At 40.9% G+C, this 18,991-nt stretch overlaps 1 protein-coding gene across 1 annotated transcript; it reads left to right on the plus strand.

The window, feature by feature from the left end:
• Positions 1-3,611: 3,611 nt before the first annotated feature.
• On the plus strand, positions 3,612-18,582 carry ift57 (intraflagellar transport 57 homolog (Chlamydomonas)). The gene is made up of 11 exons (XM_041841492.1): positions 3,612-4,076; positions 4,232-4,406; positions 4,661-4,779; positions 11,762-11,852; positions 11,964-12,035; positions 12,395-12,517; positions 12,628-12,699; positions 13,934-14,065; positions 16,902-16,964; positions 17,309-17,375; positions 17,987-18,582. The coding sequence occupies exons 1-11, from the start codon at positions 3,925-3,927 to the stop codon at positions 18,163-18,165; spliced, it is 1,245 nt and encodes a 414-aa protein (XP_041697426.1). The 5' UTR covers positions 3,612-3,924; the 3' UTR covers positions 18,166-18,582.
• The last annotated feature ends 409 nt before the right edge of the window (positions 18,583-18,991 follow it).

An 18,991-nucleotide genomic window follows, 5' to 3' on the forward strand; every position in this document is an offset into this window, starting at 1 on the left:
AAACTTTACAGTTGGCACTATGCATTGGGGCAGGTAGCGTTCTCCTGGCATCTGCCAAACCCAGATTCGTCCGTCGGACTGCCAGATGGAGAAGTGTGAATCATCACTCCAGAGAACGCGTTTCCACTGCTCCAGAGTCCAATGGCGGTGAGCTTTACACAAATCCAGCCGACACTTGGCATTGCGCATGGTGTTCTTAGGCTTGTGGGCGGCTGCTCGCCCATGGAAACCCATTTCATGAAGCTCCCGAGGAACAGTTCTTGTGCTTCCAGAGGCAGTTTGGAACTCGGTAGTGAGTGTTGCAACCGAGGACAGACGATTTTTACGCGCTATGCGCTTCAGCACTCGCCGGTCCCGTTCTGTGAGCTTGTGTGGCCTACCACTTTGTGGCTGAGCCGTTGTTGCTCCTAGACGTTTCCACTTCACAATAACAGCACTTACAGTTGACCGGGGCTGCTCTAGCAAGGCAGAAATTTGACGACCTGATTTGTTAGAAAGGTGGCATCATATGACAGTGCCACATTGAAAGTCACTGAGCTCTTCAGTAAGGCCATTCCACTCCCAATGTTTGTCTATGGAGATTGCATGGCTGTGTGCTCGGTTTTATACACCTGTCAGCAATGGGTGTGGCTGAAATAGCCAAATCAACTAATTTAAAGGGTTGTCCACATACTTTTGTATATATAGTGTATCATTCTTAGTATATCTTGTGTATATTCATTCGGTGTATATATGTATAGATTGCATTTGGATTACTTTTACAGTACTATTTGGGTTAACTGGATTCGTTCCGACATGTCAAGATTTCTTGTTTGTTCTTTTTTAAATTGTTGATTATTTGTGTACTTGTTGACATTTTACTGCATTGTTAGGAGCTAATAACCTAAGCATTTCACTGCACCTGCTCTAACATCTGCTAAACTGTGTACGCGACCAATAAACTTTGATTTTGAACAAGTGTAACTGTATTGGCAAAGTGAAATTGAACATGTCCACAGGAGGACAGTTATATCTCATTCTAAGACCAATAGGAATATTTTTTTTCGGGAATCAAGTTTTCAATGAAGCGGAGTCGGACACATTTGAATTACCTTTCTTTGAGATGTGCTTATTTTGTATCACAAACAAGACAACTGGACACAAATGCAGAGCTGCACCCCACTTTGGCTATTTCCTCTTTCTATGCACATTACCTTCCATCCAGTAATGACAAAATGTACATATCCCAAATGCCCCTGGAACACAGCAGGCTGAGCCTGATCTCTCTCATTAACTGGCACACACGATGCGTTGCCCCCTATGGTGCATGCAAAGGAGCAGGCAGTTTTAGGTAATAGCTGCCGGACAAGTCATTATTATACAGCCATGGGCAACAGTCTTATGGCAGACCATTATGTACCTCCAGACTCAGCTGTGGTTCAGCTACAATCGACCCCCAAGCCCAAATTATGACTATAATCAAAGATTGGTGTTACATAGTATCGCCTCCTGCTACAATACAGAAAAATGATATTTAATTTCTGAATATATAAAAATTACATTAAGGTTAGGGTTAATGTTAGGGTGAAGGTAAGGGTCAGATGTCCCGGATTGTGGGGGACAGTCCTGCATTTTGGCCCACTTTGTCCAAACAATCATGTTCCGCATTTTATCTACAAATTCAAACACCACTAGTTTAGAAGAAAAGGTGGATTTGTTCAGTATTGCAGTCATGTTGCGCTTATGAAAGAATATACAGTACCAGTCAAAGGTTTGAACACACCTACTCATTCAAGGGTTTTTTTATTTTACAATTTTCTACATTGTAGAATAATAGTGAAGACACCAAAACTATGAAATAACACATATAGAATCATGTATTAACCAAAAAAGTGTTAAACAAATCAAAATATATTTTATATTTGTGTTTCTTCAAATAGCCACCCTTTGCCTTGATGACAGCTTTTTACACTTGGCATTTTCTCAACCAGCTTCACCTAGAATGCTTTTCCAACAGTCTTGAAGGAGTTCTCACATATGCTGAGCACTTGTTGGCTGCTTTTCCTTCACTCTGCCATCCGACTCATCCCAAACCATCTCAATTGGGTTGAGGTCGGGGGATTGTGGAGGCCAGGTCATCTGATGCAGCACCTCATCATACATTTACATTTTACATTTTCGTCATTTAGCAGACGCTCTTATCCAGAGCGACTTACTACTCACCTACTTGGTCAAATAGCCGATACACAGTCTGGAGGTGTGTTGGGTCATTGTCCTGTTGAAAAACAAATGATAGTCCCACTAAGCGCAAACCACATGGAATGGACGTATCACTGCAGAATGCTGTGGTAGCCATGCTGGTTAAGTGTGCCTTGAATTCTAAATAAATCACAGACAGTGTCACCAGCAAAGCACCCCCAAACCATAACACCTCCTCCTCCATGCTTTACAGTGGGAACTACACATGCGGAGATCATCCGTTCACCCACACCGCGTCTCACAAAGACACAGCGGTTGGAACCAAAAATCTCAAATTTGGACTCTAGACTAAAGGACAGATTTCCACCGGTCTAATGTCTATTGCTTGTGTTTCTTTTTGGCCAAGCAGGTCTCTTCTTATTATTGGTGTCCTTTAGTAGTGGTTTCTTTGCAGCAATTCGACCATGAAGGCCTGATTCACACAGTCTCCTCTGAACAGTTGATGTTGAGATGTGTCTGTGACTTGAACTCTGTGAAGCATTTATTTGGTCTGCAATTTCTGAGGCTGGTAACTCTAATGAACTTATCCTCTGCAGCAGAGGTAACTCTGGGTCTTCCATTCCTGTGGCGGTCCTCATGAGAGCCAGTTTCATCATAGCGCTTGATGGTTTTTGTGACTGCACTTGATGAAACGTTCAAAGTTCTTGAAATGTTCCGTATTGACTGACCTCCATGTCTTAAAGTAATGATAGACTGTTGTTTCTCTTTAGCTATTTGAGCTGTTCTTGCCATAATATGGACTTGGTCTTTTACCAAATAGGGCGAACTTCTGTATACCACCCCTACCTTGTCACAACACAAGTGATTGTGTCAAACGCATTAAGAAGAAAATAAATTCCACAAATTAACTTTTAAGAAGGCACACCTGTTAATTGAAATGCATTCCAGGTGACTACCTCATGAAGCTGGTTGAGAGAATGCCAAGAGTGTGCAAAGCTGTCATCAAGGCAAAGGGTGGCTATTTGAAGAATCTCAAATATAAGATATATTTTGATTTATTTAAAACTTTTTTGGTTACTACATGATTCCATATGTGTTATTTCATAGATTTGATGTCTTCACTATTATTCTACAATGTAAAAAATAGTAAAAATAAAGAAAAACCATGGAATGAATAGGCGTGTCCAAACATTTGACTGGTACTGTATCTCATAAGGATGTGGTAGCATAAGCCTACTGGTGAAGTAAAAAACTTCTCCAGTCTTTGTTGAGATCTTCTGTGCAGCGCAACTCAGTATTAGGTTTTTGCTTGGTCGGTTTAAGCGTCAGTTTAGTAGTTTTTCATCCGCTGCAGTAGGTGGCAGCAAAACCCTTACACGTTCGATGACTCTGCACTGGAACGTAAACGAAAAATTGTTACGTAGGTGCGCAAATGAAGTTACGTGTGGTCGCCTGTCGCCCGCTTTAGCAAAATATGTGCAAGGGTTATTGATACAATTACTTGAATGTTCATCTCAATACACAGGTACTAACTGGATATATTTAATATATAGATAATCGTTCAGACAAGACGCGTAACTGGCATTTTAGTTAACTTAGCTAGCTAACGTTATCTGGCTATATTGGGGTTGCTTGGCAACATAGATGGTAACCAAACAAGCTGAAGAAGACTGCGCTGATCTGCATCAAAAGTTGGTCAATCACAAATTGAGTTGTTGTTAGCCTGCGAGAAGTGCCAAGAGAGAGATGGCCGATGACAATAGACGAGGGGACGATGAACGGGGTCCTGGAGCAGCATATCAAATGTTCGTGGTTATGGAGGACTTGTTGGACAAATTGAAGCTTCTGGATTACGAAGAGGAAGTTCTGGCAAAGCACAACATGAAAGCTCTATCCAGGTTGGCAAGTAGTTAGCTGTTATTGATGTGCAAAGTTTCCAAAGTTAAATTACAGTTCAAACCTCTAGGTATCATTATCAAAATGCATTGCAGTCAAATCTGGTAAGAGATTGTCAGTCAGGTAATAAATTGTTCCCCCCTTGCAATCCATATAGGCATTACTTTGCATCCAGTGCCTACATGCCATCAAATCCAGGGGAGCAATTCTTCATGTTTACCATAATCGCGTCTTGGCTCATCAATGCAGCAGGGAGACCCTTCGAGCAGCCCCAGGAGTATGACGACCCCAACGCCACCGTGTCCAACATTCTCTCACAGTTGAGAGCTTTTGTAAGCTCAACTCAACTTACTGTACACTTTGGTGTCCCAATTGTCGTGTCTGCCATTTTGAATAGCAGACAACAGTGGGATTTGTTTATCAACAACCTGTGTTTGTCCTTTTTTAATTTCCATTGCATACTGTATCACATGGCATTGCCGTGAAACTGTTACGGACCTATACTAAACTAGATGGTCCAACTTTAGTTTAAGACATATTTCAGACATTGCATCTCTGATCAAAATATTGCTCTCTCCTGACCCAGGGAGGACTAGTAGACTTTCCTCCCTCCAAACTAAAAGCTGGCTCAGGGGAACATGTTTGCTATGTGCTGGATCGGCTGGCAGAAGAGGCTCTGAAGAAGAGAGGGTTTTCCTGGAGAAGGTAAGTTAATGTCAATGATGTATACATATTCTGGATTACTGATGCTATGTATTGGCCATTGAGAGGCTTTAAAAAGCACCGGTCTGCAAAATTGGCATTCAAGTAGGCGCTGTCCTCAATAGAAATTAATGGAATTCTACAGTATTTCAATGAAATGTTTCAAGAACATAATTAAATGTATTTAAGTATATTTTGTTGTTGTAGTGGGGACAGTAACATTAGTAATCTAAAAATATTATACTTTAAGGAAAATGTTTTAATATATATATTTTTAAATGTTTAGCTCACATAATAATTTAAAAAATATGCATTAATTTGTCTGTAATATAATACATGTGGCAAAAACGAATGTAGACATTAATAAATGCATTTCTATAGCTTAAAAAATATTTTTTACAATGGTGGGGGAGTGCCAAGGCGGCGGCACAGTAGCTTCAACACAGCGCCCCCTATCAGTCATCTAGTTTATACAGTCCATTCGGAAAGTATTCAGACCCCTTGACTTTTTCCACATTTTGTTACATAACAGCCTTATTCTAAAATTGATTAAGTAATTTTTCCCCCTCATCAATCTACACACAATACCCCATAATGACAAAGAAAAACAGGTTGCAAAATTTTTTAGCTAGAAAAAAAGACTTCAATATCACATTTACTCAGTACTTTGTTGAAGCACCTTTTGCAGCGATTACAGCCTTAAGTCTTATTGGGTATGATGCTACAAGCTTGGCACACCTGTATTTGGGTAGTTTCTCCCATTCTTCTCTGCAGATCCTTTCAAGCTCTGTCAGGTTGGATGGGGAGCGTCGCTGCACAGCTATTTTCAGGTCTCCAGAGATGTTCGATCGGGTTCAAGTCCAGGCTCTGGCTGGGCCACTTAAGGACATTCAGAGACTTGTACCAAAACCACTCCTGCCTTGTCTTGGCTGTGTGCATAGGGTCGGTGTCCTGTTGGAAGGTAAACGTTCGCCCTAATCTGAGGTCCTGAGTGCTCTGGAGCAGGTTTTCATCAAGGATCTCTCTCTGTAATTTGCTCCATTCATCTTTCCCTGGATCCTGACTAGTCTCCCAGTCCCTGCCGCTGAAAAACATCCCCACAGCATGATGCTGCCACCACCATGCTTCACCGTAAGGATGGTGCCAGGTTTCCTCCAGACGTGACGCTTGGTATTCAGGCCAAAGAGTTCAATCTTGGTTTCATCAGACCAGAGAATCTTGTTTCTCATGGTCTGAGAGTCCTTTAGGTGCCTTTTGGCAAACTCCAAGCGGGCTGTCATGTGCCTTTTACTGAGGAGTAGCTTCCGTCTGGCCACTCTACCATAAAGGCATGATTGGTGGAGTGCTGCAGAGATGGTTGTCCTTCTGGAAGGTTCTCCCATCTCCACAGAGGAACTCTGGAGCTCTGTCAGAGTGACCACTGAGTTCTTGGTCACCTCCCTGACCAAGGCCCTTCTCCCCCGATTGCTCAGTTTGGCTGGGCGGCCAGCTCTAGGAAGAGTCGTGGTGGTTCCAAACTTCTTCCATTTAAAAATGATGGAGGCTACTGTGTTCTTGGGGATGTTCAATGCTGCAGAAATGTTTTGGTACCCTTCCCCAGATCTGTGTCTCAACACAATCCTGTCTCGGAGCTCTATGGACAATTCCTTCGACCTCATGGCTTTGTTTTTGCTCTGACATGCACTGACAACTGTGGGACCTTATATAGACCGGTGTGTGCCTTTCCAAATCATGTCCAATCAATTGAATTTACCTCAGGTGTACTCCAATCAAGTTGTAGAAACATCTCAAGGATGATCAATGGAAACAAGATGCACCTGAGCTCAATTTCGAGTCTCATAGCAAAGGGTCTGAATTTCTTTTTTTTCTTCTTTTTTTAAATAAATGTACAAAGATTGCTAAAAACCTGTTTTTGCTTTGTAATTATGGGGTATTGTCTGTAGATTGATGAGGAAAAAACATAATTTAATCAATTTTTGAATAAGGCTGTAACGTAACAAAATGTGGAGAAAGGGAAGGGGTCTGAATACTTTCCGACTGCACTGTATATAAATCATTGGATAATGTATGCCTTTTGATCTAAAATCACCATCACCCACTAATTAACTTGTCATTTTGGCAGTTTAAAAGTGTTTGAGCTAGTAATGTATCAATATTCATCTTTAAAAAATTGCTATGACAGAGGCAATTTCACCCCCATCTCAAAATCGAATGGATTTGACCGTTTTTTAAGTTTCTATGGAGTGAGCTTCTCAGCTCTTCCCGCTTCGGCCATGCAGTGCGACTCGTAAAAAGTGATTGCTGTCCTCGTTATGAAATGATAAACTTTACCCTGTATATCTAAACATGACCATATACACTGATTGTTTCAAGCAAAACTACCAAAACTATTGCTGAAACTGCACAATCAAAATAAAATCTAATTTAAGCCCCGATCATTTACATTTTAGTCATTTAGCAGACGCTCTTATCCAGAGCGACTTACAGTTAGTGAGTGCATACATTAGCCAGAAAATAGTTGTCTCCAGTGGCTTAGCCTACTTTTATTCCAGTAAAACACAATTTTCAACAGCGCATTTGATAACAGTAACCAAGCAAATTACATTGGTTGTCACTCAACTAATAAAGCCTAATATTAAGCAAGCCATTTTACAAGCAGTTGAATGCTGATGGTGCGGCGCAGATTTGCAAGATCAGAAATAGGCCTACATCTCTTGGATCAGCGCGCAAAGATATGTGCAGTTTTACTAGGCTACTGATAATTGCTCAGGGTTGTTAGGCATGCAAAATGACTTGTAGATCAATGACTGTCAACGTACATGCTTAGTTCGACACTGAAGGAGAGGATGCATCAGTTTTAACAAAATATGAGAGGTATTTTCGGAAGGTAGAAAGAAAGTAATGTGAGCAAAAGATTTTAGTGAACCGGCGATTCGTAACCTTTGAATTGATTTTCTGACCGATGCATGCTACATTTGGATCGGTTTGGGGTCCCATGGATTGATGCACTCATACTGTATCTTAAACATTTGAACCGGGGACCAATGCGTGTTGGTGAATCGTTACATCCAAGAGTCTATCCAAAAGAGGAAGATATGCATGGGCTGCACGTTGCATCACAATATTGTTATGAAGGTTTTCTTGACGACTGGTGCCCGACTGAACATCCTGCTCAATGCATTCTCAATTGGCACTGATTTTAAGATTTTGTCTAAAGTGCAATATACAGTGGGGAGAACAAGTATTTGATACACTGCCGATTTTGCAGGTTTTCCTACTTACAAAGCATGTAGAGGTCTGTAATTTTTATCATAGGTACACTTCAACTGTGAGAGACGGAATCTAAAACGAAAATCCAGAAAATCACATTGTATGATTTTTAAGTAATTCATTTGCATTTTATTGCATGACATAAGTATTTGATACATCAGAAAAGCAGAACTTAATATTTGGTACAGAAACCTTTGTTTGCAATTACAGAGATCATACATTTCCTGTAGGTCTTGAACAGGTTTGCACACACTGCAGCAGGGATTTTGGCCCACTCCTCCATACAGACCTTCTCCAGATCCTTCAGGTTTCGGGGCTGTCGCTGGGCAATACGGACTTTCAGCTCCCTCCAAAGATTTTCTATTGGGTTCAGGTCTGGAGACTGGCTAGGCCACTCCAGGACCTTGAGATGCTTCTTACGGAGCCACTCCTTAGTTGCCCTGGCTGTGTGTTTCGGGTCGTTGTCATGCTGGAAGACCCAGCCACGACCCATCTTCAATGCTCTTACTGAGGGAAGGAGGTTGTTGGCCAAGATCTCGCGATACATGGCCCCATCCATCCTCCCCTCAATACGGTGCAGTCGTCCTGTCCCCTTTGCAGAAAAGCATCCCCAAAGAATGACGTTTCCACCTCCATGCTTCACGGTTGGGATGGTGTTCTTGGGGTTGTACTCATCCTTCTTCTTCCTCCAAACACGGCGAGTGGAGTTTAGACCAAAAAGCTCTATTTTTGTCTCATCAGACCACATGACCTTCTCCCATTCCTCCTCTGGATCATCCAGATGGTCATTGGCAAACTTCAGACGGGCCTGGACATGCGCTGGTTTGAGCAGGGGGACCTTGCGTGCACTGCAGGATTTTAATCCATGACGGCGTAGTGTGTTAAAAATCATACAATGTGATTTTCTGGATTTTTTTTTAGATTCCGTCTCTCACAGTTGAAGTGTACCTATGATAAAAATTACAGACCTCTACATGCTTTGTAAGTAGGAAAACCTGCAAAATCGGCAGTGTATCAAATACTTGTTCTCCCCACTGTAGTTGTTTGGAAACAAGATTACATTTCAAAAGGAGGCAACTAATTAGTGGGAAACCTTTTGTCATCATTGTGATTTCGTCAGATTAAAGTTAGATGTATTAGAACCAATGTTCCCTTAACATTTTTTGGGCAGAGTGCCCTACCATCAAAAACAATGGAGAAAATGCATCCCATAACATTTTAACATGGAAATAGCTGTTCTATCATTCAGCCTACAGTAGCAGCCAATGTGTGGTGTGCAATGTAGGCCTACATTCCATGAGACTTCTAAAAAAACATGCAGGGCTTGACATTAACCTGCTTATCCACTTCTCCTTCAGACAAGGAGGTGACTGAAAATGTTGTAGTGTTTCTTGATGAAAGAAACCACTTTAAACAATAAAATGCATTATTACATTATTACAGAGAATCAGACAATGTATGTTAACCTCTGCCTATTGGCTACTTAGCTTATTCAAGCCGGTCTCAAAATACAACACTGTCCCTTTAAGACAAACCGAGTCGCTTTTCAAAGATGTCTAGAAATGTACACGTTTTGTGCTCTTGTAGGAAGCAATCACTCCCCCATTGCTGACTACAAATGATCTATAACTGGGCTAATAACTCACTAACAAAGGATATGAACAAATGTGCACAAGTGGCTACATGCAGCTCTCGCTTTGATATCAAAACAGGCGCACCTACTCACGCTGTAAACACAGTCCATATATGGCAACAGATCCATATAGCCTACTGCAGCTCTGATTGGTTATGCAGCACCGGTCTGTGTAGAGTACAGGCTGAGTCATGCCTGTCAATGCAATAGAATCCTACTCCGATGCCTTCTGCCTAAAACAACATCTCTTGCATAGTTTGTTTTGTTTCGGTATGTTGCATTGAAAGTGGCTAATATTGTGTTGATTCGATCACAATTCCCACAGTAAAGGGAAACGTTGATAGTGTTAACTAAAGCGGAAAACTCTCGAAAGTTGAGTGAAGTTCAATCTCGTGCTTCTCTGCGCGGGCTGATATTTCTTCTGCGCGGCAATCCCGGGGAGCTGCGTGCCCGCAGCTTAGAGGGAACATTGATTAGAACGTTAGCTAGCTACAGTGCACTGGATTTTAGGTAGCTAAAGTTAGCATTGATTGGAATTTTTTGTCAAACTTTAGGCGCGTTCACACTGCACCTTAGCCCAGAGCTAAGAGCCTCCTTAGCCCTGGGCTAAGGTAGATGTTTAGCCCTGGGCTAAGTGAGTGTTCACACTTGCACATTCTAAAGTGGGCTAGCACCAACCTTAGCCCAGGGCTAAACATCTAGCTGGCTCTGCTCCGGAGCAGGGTTAGCACCGACTTTTCGGTGCCAAAATAGCCAGTGGGGGTCAAGAACAATGCCTAGAATGCTCACTGTCCAATCACAAAAGCAGCACTTTCACTTAATTTTCATAAGCTGGTGATGCCTGTAATGGGTTCTGTGCGTTAATTTGATAAGACAATTCATACTATTTCATCCTTCCATCTGAGGACCAAAAAACAATATACTTTCATCAGTGCAAAAACATTGGTTGGTATGTCTAACAAAAATGGTTGCTATGCAGGCTGGCTAAAGTCTTCTCACTTAGCCAACTAAAGCTACAAACTCTACAGCTGGAAAGGCAGCAAACGCTGAATTTTCCTTAGTTTTCATATCTTTTCTATTGACATTTAATTGCATATATCCATGATAAAAATATTATTGCATGATTTCGCCTGGATCAGAAAAGTTGATGTCTCTTTCATTCACAGCATTCTCTGTACAGGGGTGAGTTTTTCAAAAGTGAAACAATGTTTCCGATGTCGTACAGGCAGAGGCAAGGTTTATACAGGCTAGAAGCATGAGGAAATAATGTGTTAATAAATGTATTATTGTTTATAACATTGGTCACGTGTCAGAGATAGAATGTTGGTCGCATATTGTGTTTGTCCGTTAGCCCAGGGTTTTGGAATACAAGTGTGAATCCTTAGCCCAGGGTTACCAAATGCTTGTGTGAACACAGGCTAAGCTAGCCCAGGGCCAGTCTAGCCTGGGGCTAAGAACAATGTCAGTGTGAAAAGGCCTTTTGCCAGCTATGGAAACATTGCCATCTGTCCAAAGTAAATTTGAAGACATCATAATGATGACAAAGTTGTTTCCTACAAATGTTTTGCCTACTCCAGCAATGTCATCGTATTTTGAAGCCACTAGACTGTAATTTTGACGACATGGTCAGTAGCCCCCGTTAAGAATGACTGGGCACATCTCGCTTTTCGGGAGTTATGGTGCTTTCAAGACAACTGGGAACTCTGGGGGAAAAAACATGGTCAAATCATGACATCAGTGATATTCTGGTCGGGAAAGTCGGAGCTCTAGAAAGACGTCAAAGTTCCCGACTTGGAATTCCAAGTTGTATGACAGTTCAAAACAACTTTTCCCAGTCGGAGATCGTTAGTCGGAGATCGTTTTTTTTTTAACCAGAGTTCCCAGTTGTCTTGAATGTACTGAAGTCGGAAGTCTGAGATTTCCAAGTTCCCAGTTGTTTTGAATGTGACATTAGTATGGCTGAGAGCCTCTTGAGAACGTTTATAAGAATGGCGTGACACGACCGAGTGACGTAGGTGCAACCAATGAAAAAGTTGAACGTAGCTGGCCAAGTGCAATCCCTATTCCCCTGTCTTTTCCCAGACCAAACTACCCCACAGAGGAGATGGAGGAAGAGTCTGTGATGGAGGATGATGCAGAGCTGACTCTCAGTAAAGTGGAAGAGGAGATGACGGTGGGTATCCCCATAGAAGTGTCCCCTAGTGATAGGCCTATTTGTATATATTGTACTCATCACTTTTTAAAATATGTCTATTTCAAAACAAAACGAAATCCCTTAATAAAGGAGGAACCAGACGACTACGAGGAGGAGAACGTCATGGATCTAGAGGCACTTAAATCAAGGACCAATCAAAGTGTGAGTTGCAGTTGCTGTAATGTTATGCTAATAGCTGGATACGAACAATGTACTGTAATGGTGTACATATATACGGTCCCAATAAGAGATCTGTTTGGACATTGTGGATACTTTGTTACTACACATACAGTAGATGTGCTGCTGTATTGTATTTTTCATGTGTGGTTAATACTAGGCTACATTGATTTAAAATCAGATTTTTCATTTCAATGCAATTCCCTGGCTGTAGATATAGAAAGGATAGTCACCAGTGGACTCAAACAAGTATAAAATACATATTTATCATTTTTTTAGGTCTTGCTCATTCCCTCATAGTGTATATACTCTCATTCCTAACGCTAACCCCTTCCCTCTCTCAGGAGGCCAGCCTATCTTCAAAGCCAGACAATATACTGGAATCAAACATGGACGCTGCCGAGTGGAATCTAGAGGTGGAGCGGGTTCTCCCACAACTGAAGGTCACAATCAGAACAGACCACAAGGTAAAGATTGCTACAGGTGTAAATTCTGGCATTGCTCTCTCAAAATCAATGCAGGGCCGGGCAATAGCCTAATACATGAGAGTTTGTAACAAGACTATGTCCACTACTAGGACTGGAGGATCCACGTGGACCAAATGCATCAGCACAAAGACGGGATCAAATCATCTCTCAAGGAGGCCAAGGTAGACTTTAGGCTTTCACAGTTGGACTCAGTTTTCTCTGTCCAGGTTACATCACTTTCGATACCATCTAGACAGATGTTGTAAGACACACATCTAATTTAGACTAGCAACATGGCCCTCTCACCAGACCTGGGTTCAAATGAGGGTTGGGGTCAATTCGAATTGAAGGCAGTCAATTCAGGAAGTAAACTGAAATTCCAATTCAATCATTTAAAAAAGGGCATCCATTTTCAGTGACTTCTCAATAAACTGAAATTTATAAGCTATTTATTTAAAAAGTTTTTCCATTTTTTTAAATGTAAAATTCAAATCACTTCCTGAACTGACTGCCTTTAATTTGATTGGCCCCAAACCTGGTTCAAATAGACTATTATTTATTTTCTTTCAACTACTTTGAGAGTTCGATTGTGACTGAAGGGAGTGCCAGGTGTGTGGGGGGTTGCCACTTTTGTGACGAATACGTCGGTTCCATTACACCAGGCAAGCTCAATCAAGTGCAGCTAAAGAAAGAAAACATATTCATAGGTTGCACCACCTTCACTCGGTCGCGTCATGCCATTGTTATGAACATTCTCAAGCCGCCCTCTATTGGCGCTGCCATAGTGGTGCCCTAAAGTGGTGAAAAGCCCAGTCATTCGAAGGCCAACTACTGTTTAGTCTAAATTAAACTATAGTGCCTGGAAATACGATGACGTTGCTAAAGTAGTAAAATATTTAGTAGGAAACAACCTTGCCAGCATTATCATATCGTCAAATTTACTTTAGACAGATGGCAATGTTGTTATTCGCTAGCAAAGTTAGTCAAAAATAGCTAGCAATGCTAATGTTAGCTAGCTAAAATCCGGTGGCCTCCTCTCAATCTTAGCTAGCGTTATACTGCATCTAAAGTCAATCTGGTGACATCAAAATGATGACAAAAGGTTTCCCCACTAATTATTTGCCTCCTTTTGAATGTCATTGTATTTCCAAGCCACTGTAATGCACTTTTGATGATCTTTATCAGCGCTCATTGACGATGCATTGAGTAGAATGCTTAGTCGGGCATCAGTCCAAAACGAATGTTCAAATCAATATTGTGACGAAACATGCAACCCATGAATAGCCTACTTTATCTGAGTCTGACTAGACTAGCACCTATCACACAGCCAACCTCTCATGTCATTCTATTACTTTAAATTAAGTATGTTAGTTCTGTATTATAGAGCGAACGTTGCTATGTGTAACTATTTGGTAGGGCTACCTAGACAAGCTGCAGGAGGAGATCGGTAAGACCCTAGAGAAGGTGGGCAGCAGGGAGAAATACATCAACAACCAGCTTGAACACCTTATCCAGGACTACCGCAGCGCCCAGTCCAAACTCAGCGAGGTAAGCGTCCGTATAATACAGTAAAATAATACAATGCAATACTGCACCAGTCAAAATGGTCTACGTTGGAGCATCGGATTTAGTCATACTGTAATGTCCAGTTATGGTTCACAGTATTACATTTACATTTTAGTCATTTAGAAGACGCTCTTATCCAGAGCTACTTACATGAGCAATTAGGGTTAAGTGCCTTGCTCAAGGGCACATCGACAGATTTTTGTTGTGGTATATGGCCAATATACCATGGCTAAGGGCTGTTCTGAAACATGACACAACGCAGAGTGCCTGGATACAGCCCTTAGGTGTGGTATATTGGCCATATACCACAAACCCCCGAGGTGCCTTATTGCTATTATAAATTGTTTACCAACCTAATTAGAACAGTAAAAATAATTTGTTTTGTCATACCTAGGGCTGTTGCGGTTACCGTATTACCGTATTACCGCCACACCGGCGGTTACGAGTCATGAAGGCAGTCAAATTCCACATGACCGTTTAGTCACGGTAGTTAGGCTTCTCCAAGCTCTGATGCTGCTGCTGGTCATTAGTAGCCTACCAAACTTGCTAACTGCCTGGTACTCAGCAGTCTATTGTCCCTCTAATCACTCTGACATCAATGCAAATGTCTTCGAAAATCTAATCAAACACTTCATGAGAGCCCATGAGCTCATGTTGCGCAACATTTCTATAGGCTATGCAATTGCGGGAGAAAACAGAGTGATGGCGGCTAATAAAAAGAGGATGATCCCATCAGCTTTCTATAGGCTAGGCCTACTATATTTATTTCTCAACTTTCCTAATATTAAGCACATTGCTTATATTTACAACAGGAGTATAGCCTATCTGGCTAGCATGAAAATAAACCACGGGGAAAAGCATCCTCCATTCGCTATTTAAGTGCATAGATGACAATGTATTTTTTCCCGCTGCCCCTGTTTCGATACAGGTGCATGATAATGGTCCATTCTAAATCAAAACAAATGTCACACATATATTATTTAGTATATGTAAAGACAAGATTAAATCAAGAATAGTCTGATGTGTGACAATATTGTCACTTGTGAATGATATATTATCACTTGTGAATGTTGCCCAGCATAAGAAACAATGCCTTTTTTTTTGTTGTTGACTTTTTCTAATCATAATCGCACACGTCATGTAGCCTAGCCCATAGGCCTATATGTTTTAATAAGGTTTGTATCATAACTAAAGTGGCCAAATAACTTCTTAAAATTAAGCACAATAATCCACTTTACAAGGGGTGTAGAGCCTAACTGGCATACATAAGCAGCGCATGAGTGTCAAGTTTGGGGAAGATAATTTTCACCATGAAAATGCACCTTTTATAATAAAAGCATTACATGCATAATTGCATTTGCGATCACTTTTGATAATGGTGTTTTCCGTTAATGGAACATTGGCGCTTATAGCCTACTACCATGTGCGCATTGCTGCGCTTATAATGTGAAGAAATAGCCTAATAGTTTATCAACATTTTAAGCTAAATGTTCTGATCTAATATTTTTTTATGCTAGTGGTTCTATTAATTTGGGATCTAACGCATCCCACAACTGTCCCAGACTATGTTTGGAATATTTATTTCTTGCACAGAATAGAATAGGTCAACTTTTGTACTATGGGGGATAGTAGACATAGGCTAGTGCTTTTGCTGTTCGTTAGGCCTACTCATCTTGTTGGCTGACGAAAAGTTAATGTGGACAGTTCTTTCAATATTTTCAATATGCATCTCGGAATTGGCTAAGGACGCGCGCAATTGCGTCCCCGATGTCTGTCTTCACTTGTAGCCTGTGAGAGAGACCCGATCACGTGACGGAGAGCCATGTGAGTGAGAGGCGCTTCGGATTGTGCAGCACACTCAGGGAGAAGGGCACAACGCAGCACTCCGGGCCGCAAAAGGCATGGATTATTTTAGGTGCATTACGGCCACAAAGGGGATGCCTCCATGAAATTCGAGGCATTATCAAGTGCTTGTCAAATTGTGAATGAGAGACTATTGGAGTGTGTACAGCCTGTGCAAAAAACTAAGCAGAGCTTATGCCTTTCAAGCAACTTTTTTCAAATCATCATTAGAGTCCCATCATGCAGCCTTACAATCTATTGAAAATGAAAACAAATAGCCCAACGTTTGTAGAACTAAAGTTACATTAATAACTCTAAATTAAGCATTTAGGAGTACCTATTTCTTTGTTAACCGCTCAACACAGAATAGCCGCATGTGCGCTCTCCCTCAAATCTTTTGGAGAAAATATTTATATTTTATTCAGCTTTGTTCAATTGAATTCTTCATACTATAAAATAATCTAAAAAATGCCACGGAATTATAAGCAAATATTGTCTGCTAACTCAGAGTATGCTCTTCTTTTCTTCTGAAATAGACTACATTTTCTTCATATCATGCTTCTTTAGAGCTGTCTAAAATAAATAATGGATTTATTGTGAAGGTGTAGGCTATATTACATGGATTTATTAGACTTTTTAAAATGGCTTGTAGGCTATGTGTGGAAGCCAGGAGATGCTAAATGTGTTTGTTAATTAACGGTCAATTACCTTGAGACCGACCAGTTATTTGCTTGACAATCACCGGCTGATGAAATTTTGTGACCGCCACAGCCGTATACGGTCTGATATGCCACTGCTTTCAGCCAATCAGAATTCAGGGCTCCAACCACCCGGTTTATAAAATAGAATATCCAATACCAGTATATAATATTCTGTTGCTGTGGTATGCGTTGGTCATCAATGCAGAGGCACAACTAATTGGCTTATTTTGGGGGGGGGACAAGCACAAAGACATGTTGACCTTTTGTATTCCAAGGCAAAGGAGTGCTACCAGCAGGGAAGTGGTGGAGTTACAGAGAGGACCAGAGTTCTGGCTGAGGTCAGTGACCACATCACACACAGTAAACCACAGTATGCAGGTCATTCTCGTAACAGATTCTCATAACCCTAGCCCATCATTATCATAACATTCACACTATTCCAAAAAAAAATCACATTACGGTCATGTGTTTTTTGCACCAGTCATTTTTTCCCAATTTGTTCATGTAATTATATTTTCCATTGCTCCTGATATTTTTACACCAACATCATGATATAGTCCTAAATGTCCATAGAAGTTATATTACCTATCTCTTATCCTCTGTAGATACCTCTGTCTTAGTGCCATAGATGACAGATTAGTTTTGATGTCAACTCTCTCAGTGCTGTCTCGTTCTAACCTAGATCACAGAGGAGCTGGAGAAGGTGAAGCAGGAGATGGAGGAGAAAGGCAGCAGTATGTCTGATGGAGGTGAGTCTGTAAATGAAAACATACTGGACTAGGGAATCTACACAGCACTATACCTTTTAAGCCTTTTCCACTGCGAGCTGGACGAAATGGTGAATATGACGCAATTCCCACATAACAAAGTCATTGGTGACGTCACATCCTGTTATGTTACATACATCATTAGGTTGGGCACCTTGCTGTGGCCTGGCTAGTCTAACGGTAATGCCACAGCCTCCGGCACACATGTCTATGGTGTCGGTATACGTTAGAATCTGGCCTACTGCCCTTTGACACCACCTCTCGTTATCTTTCTCCACTGTCATCCTCTATCGGTTTAATATAATCTGAAAGTACCTTATATTTATATTTTTTAAGTTGGGCACTTTGCAAACTCAGGCATTTTTTGGGGTCTTGATGGTGAGAAAGCAACAGTTCTTGATTTAAAATACATTATATAGTGACAGTTATCGCCCATTATTGAATCTATTGAAGAAAGGTTATAAATAAAGTTGTTAGATCAATGAAAACGTGATTTATTTTGGAATCTATTCATGTATAATGATTATGACAAATTGATTTGAAAATGTTAGATATCATTTGTTTTCTTACCCTTTGAGCTTTTTGAATTACAGCCCCGGTGGTGAAAATCAAGCAGAGTCTGACCAAGCTCAAGCAGGAGATTGTTCAGATGGACATTCGGATAGGAGTGGTGGAGCACACACTACTGCAGGCCAAGCTAAAGGAGAAGTCCAACATGACTCGAGACATGCACGCCACCAATATCCCAGAGCCTGCCATCGGCGCATACTGAGATATACACAGTATGGTGTTATCTATCATTAGCTTACTGAACTTTATGTACTGTTACATTATGCCTGTACAATCCTATTATATACATGGTAAGCAGTGGATTACATCCTGACTACAGCCAGTTGACCAAAGTCCTTAAATTATTCTAAACAGTCTGTTTAAGCAGACACAGAGAGACATCTGTATGGTTCTGACTTCAACTGTCATATGGAGTTTCATATCATATTTGATTGCATTCTAAGGCTTTGTTGATGTGGTTGAATGAAAGTTTCTCAATATTTACATAAATTGGAATTATAAAACACAGATTTGAATGCCCATACGTTATGCATGCAGGGTTAAGTTTGCTAATTGTTATATTTGTAATGGAGATAATTAAACTGAGAATTTTTTGTACAAATAAAGAAGTTGTAAAATACTACTGATGATTACGTGTATTTGATGGGGACTTTTATTTTGACTTTTTGATCTGGTAAGGCTCATGAAATGTCTGGAAAGGTGAAATTAATAATGCATCCAGCTATTTGTACCGTATGGAATAGTGGAAATACTTACAAAGTCGGCTGAGATTGATTGCCAGCAATGTTTGCCATGTCAAGGTACATTATGAAACATTAATATAAAAATCAAAAAGTAACTTTGGAACTCATCATTTTAAAGCAGGTTTATTCAGAGGGGTTGGGTTAAATGCGGAATACACATTTCAGTTGAATGCATTCAGTTGTACAACTGACTAGGTATCCCCCTTTCCCTTTCCTTTCCTTACTCTTTAAGATTTTTTTAGCCTCCTCACAGCAATGCTAATGACCACTAGATGTCGCTGTTGT

This window comes from Coregonus clupeaformis, chromosome 21, assembly GCF_020615455.1.
Source record: "Coregonus clupeaformis isolate EN_2021a chromosome 21, ASM2061545v1, whole genome shotgun sequence".
Taxonomy (NCBI): Eukaryota; Metazoa; Chordata; class Actinopteri; order Salmoniformes; family Salmonidae; genus Coregonus; species Coregonus clupeaformis.